The sequence below is a fragment of the Ovis canadensis genome, chromosome 1, assembly GCF_042477335.2.
Source record: "Ovis canadensis isolate MfBH-ARS-UI-01 breed Bighorn chromosome 1, ARS-UI_OviCan_v2, whole genome shotgun sequence".
Taxonomy (NCBI): Eukaryota; Metazoa; Chordata; class Mammalia; order Artiodactyla; family Bovidae; genus Ovis; species Ovis canadensis.
This window is the reverse complement of record NC_091245.1, coordinates 75,854,033-75,861,513: the sequence shown is the minus strand read 5'-3', so window position 1 is coordinate 75,861,513 and position 7,481 is coordinate 75,854,033. Positions and strand designations below refer to the sequence as shown.

At 37.4% G+C, this 7,481-nt stretch overlaps 1 protein-coding gene across 2 annotated transcripts in view; it reads left to right on the top strand.

Annotated features, from left to right (window-relative positions):
* The first annotated feature begins 403 nt into the window (after positions 1 to 403).
* Positions 404 to 7,481, top strand: part of DPYD (dihydropyrimidine dehydrogenase) — a 931,708-nt gene continuing 924,630 nt past the window's right edge. Inside the window, exon 1 of one of the 2 annotated variants that reach the window (XM_069598445.1) lies at positions 404 to 745. In XM_069598445.1, the coding sequence (XP_069454546.1) occupies positions 707 to 745 (39 nt within the window). In that variant the 5' untranslated portion in view covers positions 404 to 706. The remainder of the gene's footprint in view (positions 746 to 7,481) is intronic. The other variant, XM_069598442.1, reaches the window with a different exon arrangement.

Genomic DNA, 7,481 nt, shown 5'->3' with positions numbered 1-7,481 from the left:
ATTCTGTACCACCTACAGGACTTACTGCTTGCAGCTTCTGATTGTAGAAATTTTTGCTCACCTCTATTCCTGGCCCCTCTTCTCCTCGACCCGCCTCGCCTCCGCCCCTAGGGACCGTCCATTTTCAGAAAACTCTTGCCCTTGCCAGTTCCCGCCTATTTGCTGAATGCACGGGGGAACATTTACTACCTTATCCCTGAGGAATTCTGAAGATGCAGTTGCCAAAAGACAATGTTTCTGCACCTCGCAGGGCTCCTGCGGAAGGAAAGAAAAGGAATAATTTGTTACTTAGGGCGCCGATTGTTTTTACCTTTAATCCTGCGGCTCTCTCACATTTAGCCCCCACCTACTGCCTCGAACAGTTATAGAGCAAAGGCCAGTCCCGAACGCCAGTGCGCTCTCTCCCTCCCTACCGGCTGCGAGTAGCAGGAAAACAAGCTGCTAGGTGGAGGGGCGGAGGCGGGAGCCGGGGCCGGGCTCCAGTCCGCAGCTCTGCCCGCTGTGCGGGGCTAGAGGAGCCGCAGGGCCCCGCGCGCAGCCCCGCCCCGGGGGCGTCACCGCCCGGCGCCCGCCCCGCCTCCGCGCCTCCGGCCCTCCGCTTTCTATTTCTAGGGGCGCTCGGGCAAGCTGTCACTTTCGTCTCTGGCTGAAGCCTGAGGACGCGGAAGGGTTCGTGGCGAGGAAGCTCCGGGCTCTGGGCATCGCCATGGCCCCTGTGCTAAGCAAGGACGTGGCGGATATCGAGGTACCGACTGCGCGCGGGCTGGCGAGGGGAGGGCGGGGAGCGCAGCTGGTGGGTGCCCGAAAGGCCGCTGCGGCCACCGCCGGGCCGGGAAAAGAGTGGGAGACTCGGGAAACTTTGCCTCCGCGGGAGGTCTGCGGACGAGGAGGAGGAGCAGCAGAGGAGCCAGCGCCCCGCGTGGGCTGGCGGGGAGAAGAGTGGGAGTCCTCGGCTGCAGGGGTGTCCTTCGCGTTGGGACCTGGCTGTTTACTTCGGAGTCGGGGTCCGAAGTTTCTGGGTGGCCGTGACTGAAGCACTAGAAGAGTTCGAGGGAGATGGACTTTACAATAAGGGCGTTCATTTCGCAGTCTATCCCGCACCTCCTCTTTTGCCCTGTAAGCGTTTCGGGATACCTGTCTGCTACCCCCACCTCCAGTCGCTGAATTTTGCCCATTTGCAAAGGTGGAGGATAGAAATAATGGAAATCTACATGTAAGCTACAGCAGCCACTGCTAGCCTTAGTATTGCTTATGAAAGTAACATAGGGAAGAACGAGATAGGATATTGAGAACATGAAAAATACAGTGCCTTCAGAAATACAAAATAAACTGTGTATTCCTCTTCTCAACAGTTTTTTTTGTTGTTGTTAATTTTCTCTTGCACTCTGTTTCTGTAAAAATGTCATCTTTCTTCCTGTGAATAAAGCCCACCCTGAAGTAACATGACCGTTTCCTTCAATTTCTCCCTAGGACCTTTTGTATGCGACGAGAGAAATATAATTACAAGCCGTGATTTTAGACATACTAATCCAGTGTTCATAGTTCTGAGCTAAAATAAACTGCTTTTTAGTTTTCTGTTGTGTTTTGCTTGGGGCTTTTTTGTGCATGCCTGTGTTTTCTTAACAAATGACATTTTCCTTTCTTCCATCCTTTCAGTCTGTGGCTTAAGTAAAACTTTAAAAACCACCTGTTTGCAAAAGAGCTGCTTTGGCCACTGCGTTGCCTCTAACATTGATTGTAGGAACTTTGTGTTCTGTTTGGGGGATGGTAGTATTGTTTTCTCCAGACTCCATACTTGGTTTGAAAAATCCATCGTAGTAATTAGAGCCAAATTATGACTGAGCACACACGCACAAGCTGTGTGTACATGTCTACTTAATTTTGCTTGTGGTTTCTCTTGTGGATAGTTTACTTTTTCATATTGATCAGTGTGATATATTTAACCCAATATTTATTCATACACAAAGTAAAAGATGATGGATTAATGTTGTCCTTTTTGGTTCTTGTTACTTTGACTTAACCACCTCCCGCCCCCCTGCCCCTCCCCCGCCCCGGTCCCTTTAAGCTAACTCAAATAGTAACCTTCTGACAGCATTCACGTAGTACTGATGTACTGATTTCAGAGTTAAGAATGTCAGAGGGCTGGCGGCTTTTGGAGTTTGAATTTCTTTATTGGTAGCTGTTTTGCATTTGTCCGTGAAATCAGTTCTTAACCACATTACACTAAGGAAAAGGTGCCACTGACACATTAATGACCAGTTTAATTTCACGAATTGTTTCAGCTAATACTATTTAAGAAAGTTAGACTCTTACATTTACTCACCTCAATCTAACCTTAGTCAGCCTGATATTACTTGTAATATGGAACAGTGGTATTTAAGTTTTTTCAGCTTTTATGTAGTTCACACATGCAACACACTTTAATCAATAACATCTTTCATCACACATAGTTATTTTCTTTTCCCTCAAAGTAATATCCAGGATTCCTGAGCTAGAGTACCATGCAAGAGCATGAAATTCATCATTAAAATATAATGCAATGTGGAAAAATACATTAAGTCTAGAGGAATACATTCAAGTGTAGATGTCTCAAGTGATCCTATTGATTCACCAAAGTTCATTTTTTTGAATGAATTATGAAGGCTCAGTTTTCTATCAAATTTGAATGCATACATTGGATTTAGTTTTTTTGAATGAATTCATTAAAACCATTGTCTAGAAATTTATCTGCTTGTGACCATTGCCTTAGTCTCAAATATGTGGAGCACACCATCTTTAAAAAAAATTATCAGTGTAAAACAGAGTACATGTTCAACTGATAAATGTGAAAAGAACAGAAGGTGATAGTGACAACCCACTATAACAGTGATTTAATTTTTCCCCTTAAGCTACCTATAGAACCTCAAGTTTCAGTGAAGCAGCCAAGAAATATTTTATTTCTGGGGCAAAAAGTTATTGAGGTTTACAGAGTTATTTTGTGTGCTCACTCCATATTTCTAACCTCAATCCAATATTGCATCTGGGTTTGAAGGGCTGAGAGCATAAAAACCAGTCAGAAGGTCACCAGACTCCAAAACTAAAATATCCTTGGGTAGGAAGATAGGGATAGCAAGGACACAGTGGTAGATAATAGGTATTCGGCAATAGAACCTAGCTCACAGGCTCAAAAATTATTGTCATTATAGAAGATGTATGAGAAATCAGACATTTTTCCAGATATGTTAATGTGGTTCAGGACCACATTGCTTTGGAATCTGGGGCAAATTGCCTATGGTTGGGGTCTATTTCTATGCCTTTTTAGACAGGTGACTTTGTTCAAATACCTAACTTCTCTGTGTCACATTTGCATGATTTGCTAAGTAAGGAGAATAATCAGACAAGATAACATGTCACACCACATCTTCTCAAGAGAAGAACGAAATATGATAAAATTAAAAATTGTGAACAACTAAGGAAAATCACTGCCTATGAAATAACTGTTATTTTAAAGTTCATTAATGGTAGCTATAGACTTTTAAAAGATATTTTACTTTGTGGGCTTACTTTTAGGATACAACTGAATTTTATCAAGAATGACTTTTGAATACAAATTCTTTGGGGAAGGTTTCAAAAAAGGTGACTATCAGACATCGATCACTTTCCCTGACCTCAGCAATACCTTCTCAATAATTCACTTAGTTTGAATCGACAACTGGTCTAATGTCAGTATCTGTACTTTTAAAAGCAACTAAGAAGGATTTTGGAAGAGTTCACTTTTGTTCAGTGTCTTGTTCCTCTCCACTGACATGGATAATTGAGAATTTACTATAAAAGTATAGCTGAAGAAAAATGTGTGCAGGTACAGTGAGCTTTTAATTAACTCTTTGGATATTAATAATTCTGGTAAGTATTTATAACTGAACTGAATTTCTATATACCACTCTACTGTTTCCACAACCCCAAGTCAAGATTTATTCTTAGAATTATCAGTTAATGACTCTTTGGTAGTTATAAACTCATTTCAAACTTACTATGAATTAAAAAAAGATTTCAGTCCAGTATCCACAAAATCATAATACTTTTAGAGTTAAATAGAAATGGTTTTTGAATAACTGATCCTATAACTTTCATTCATTTGAGAAGACAGTTGAGAATTTTGTGTTTGTTAATTAAGAAAATAAGATAATAAAGTGATGGCTTTGGGAAATGGGAGTATAATGGTAACAACTTGGAGAAATTAAATTTTTAGGAGAATTTTGAAAAGAGGCTAGTTAGTTGGTAGAGGTGGTAAAAGATATTGCAAGAATGCCCTTTATTATATCTGCTTTTGTCCCTGGGGAGGGAGGAGGTAGATCCCAAGAAGAAAATATGGACTCAGCTTTGCAGAAGGTATGCATTATTTATTTATATAAACCTAATTTTTTTTTTAAGTCCAGTTTTGTTTCCTTGATTCTATTGATTGGGTGCCACAAATCTCTGGGAATGCTATCTTGATTTGCTAAGGCTTTTAAAGCATTAAAACTAAAATTTCATTTTTAATTTGTTTTGTGAGTTTGCATTGTTAAAAATATCCTTGTTCTCCCTACTTTAAGCTGTCCTGTGGACAATACTTAATTTTAAAGTATTTCTCCTTTCTAAGGAATTTAGCAGGGCAGTGGGAAAATGCCTGATTACATGATTTGGAAAGTAACTCCAAATTTGGAGTTATTTCAGTGGAAGCTCCTTGTAGCTTTAAGGTACTATACACATTTCTATAGTTAAGAATGGTCATATATATATATATATATATATATATATATATTTCATTATAGTTTTTCTTCTAAATTCTGCCTCCTGCACATGAATTCAGATGACTCGCTTTCAGTGATTTAATTAAAAACTGAGATTAATGACTAATGATGAATCTATCACTAGGGAGATTTTTAGATTGGATCTGCTTAATCTTAATCATAGCAGATAGTGTTGACTGATTGCTTAATTGTAAAAATGTGCTAAAATTCAATAGCCTCCTTTCTTACATTGTAGAAGGAATATCCAGTTTTGGAAAGCTCCACCTTTGCACTGAGGAATTAGTAAGAATACTATGAAAACCTCTAATCAAAATGCTGAGATAATTGGATGATCATTAAGCAATCATATCTTTCCTTAACTATTTGAATACAATATTTTACCATACTCTGTATATGAACTGGCAACACAAGAGCTGAAAAATAGACCTTCCTATAGGATAAACAGGTGTGGTCACTTGTGGGAAAATTCAAATAATTAGCATAATGTTAAGTCACAGTATTAGAAATACTAAAAAAGACAATGAGACTGAAAAATATTTCATGTCATGAAATAATGTGACAAAGAAGCCATAAGACATTTGAGATAGTCTAGGCCTCAGTGTGGCTAAAGAGATTGAAAATTAGAACTGGTCAATTTGCTTTTCTGCTTCTTAGCTAAATGGACACAATGATAAATAGTCCTTAAAACTGTAAAGAAAATTCTGTGTCATTTATATCCTACCTTAATTAAAAAATACTTAATAAAGCATTCTAAGATTGTAAGTTTATCTATAATCAGGATTTTGATTTTCAAATGTGACATGCTTGCCTTCTGGACTTCATTTCCTCTTAATCCTCCATATTAAGACAGAAGGTGTTTTTTGGCCTCAAACATCAATAATGTGGGTGTTCACAGATATCCTGGAGCCAGTTATACTACTGATAACTCTTAATAGGATTATGTCTTTCCTGTGGTTTATAATTATTACTGCATCCATTGCTTTTAATTAAAATGTTATACTAGTAGATATGAAACATCTGTATTTAATTCAGCATATAACTTTTCTTTCAGACTCTTCACCATAGTTATCTATATATTGATGTTAGGAACTCATTATATTTATATAAAATTTTTGATTTTGTACTTCACAAAATTAAGCTTCATTTCATGGTTAGTTTAAAAAACAAACACACTGTGTTAAAACAGGTCTGTGTTCACATCCTGCCACCAATATATATATTTTTATTTGTAAAATTGTGGTCAAGTTGTTTCCTAAACTGTCATTTCTTTCTTGGTCAGTTGGATTTAATCTTAATTTATTTCATGTGCTAGATATAAGGATTAATTGGAGTCATGTACATACAATGACTCAGCATCGGTCACTTGAAATATATATCTCTTGAATAGTAGTAGTTGTTTTATATATTATCAATTGAATGTATGTTATACATATGTGTTATATAAATGTCATTTGGTTAGAATATTGTCCAACTCCAAGAATTAACTAGTGTTATCAAAAGCTGTTAAAATATGTGAGGAAAGATAGAGTTAATGAAGTTAGAAGAATTATGAGAGGCTTATTATAGATTAAAATATGTTGAAGACATGACTTATGAGTAAATTCCTGAATTATTTTTGTCAGTACTAACAATGAGATGGGGGAGCTTTTCAAATTCAGGTCAAATTAAAAGGACTGTCTTCATTTTGCTTTTTATTTCTATTTAAAAATGTTTTTAGTACCCACTGAATAGCAAGCCCTAAAGTGTAAGCTGTAAAAGATTTAGAGGAAGTATGTGGTGAAGGCGTTTTCTATGTAGGATTGTCCACATCTAATACACTGTGGCAGAGAGTCAAAGGTAGGAGTCTTTCTGCTCCTAACCCTTGCTGTTTCGCTGCCTTTGTACACGTGGATTGAATTGTTGGTGTTTTTCTGAATGTTTTTATGACTAGTTCAGGTCAAACCGTTGGTGAAATTTACTTCTTGGCATTCTCAATGATATTCAGAAGGAATTATTGTTATTCTTCTGTGAAAAGAGATCCTTATGTATCATTATTTTAAGAAAAAGTGTCCAGCTCCATATCTCTTGTGTTTAACTGGACTAAACTTACAGTTTCTTTAAGCCATAATATTAGCTTCAAAGAAAGTTTTTTCTGGGCTTCTAAGCATCCTTACATACACTATATGTGTATAGTATTTTATACTATATTATATATTTATATATTATATATTTAATATATATGTTTAATATATATTATATACTGTATATTACTGTATTATATACTATGTAATATATATATAATATTATACATTTTGTAACTGTTTTATATCCAAGGGAGGAGGGAATTGGAGATCAACCTATTTTGCACCAGGAAAAGGTAAAGTGTGCCTTTTCTAAAGGATGACTCAGATAATAAACTTTTTGCATTACATTATAATAATTTAATTTCTTTGAGGATTTCAGCTTGGTTGTGTAATAGCATTCTCACTATCCTCTACCTCTATCATAATAATTAAAGAGACAATCTGTGTTCCTACCTCCCAGGTGCTTGGAAATTGATATTATGAGTGCTTATGAATGTCCCCTTGAGGCAATCCTGACTAGGCCACTTTGAAGAAAAATCTCTTCATCAATAATGAAGCCCCGAGGGCCACTTCTCAGGGGACCAACACAAAATTACATGTCAACTCCAGGCCTGATTTATACAGATGGTGCTCAAGGATGGAGCCTGAC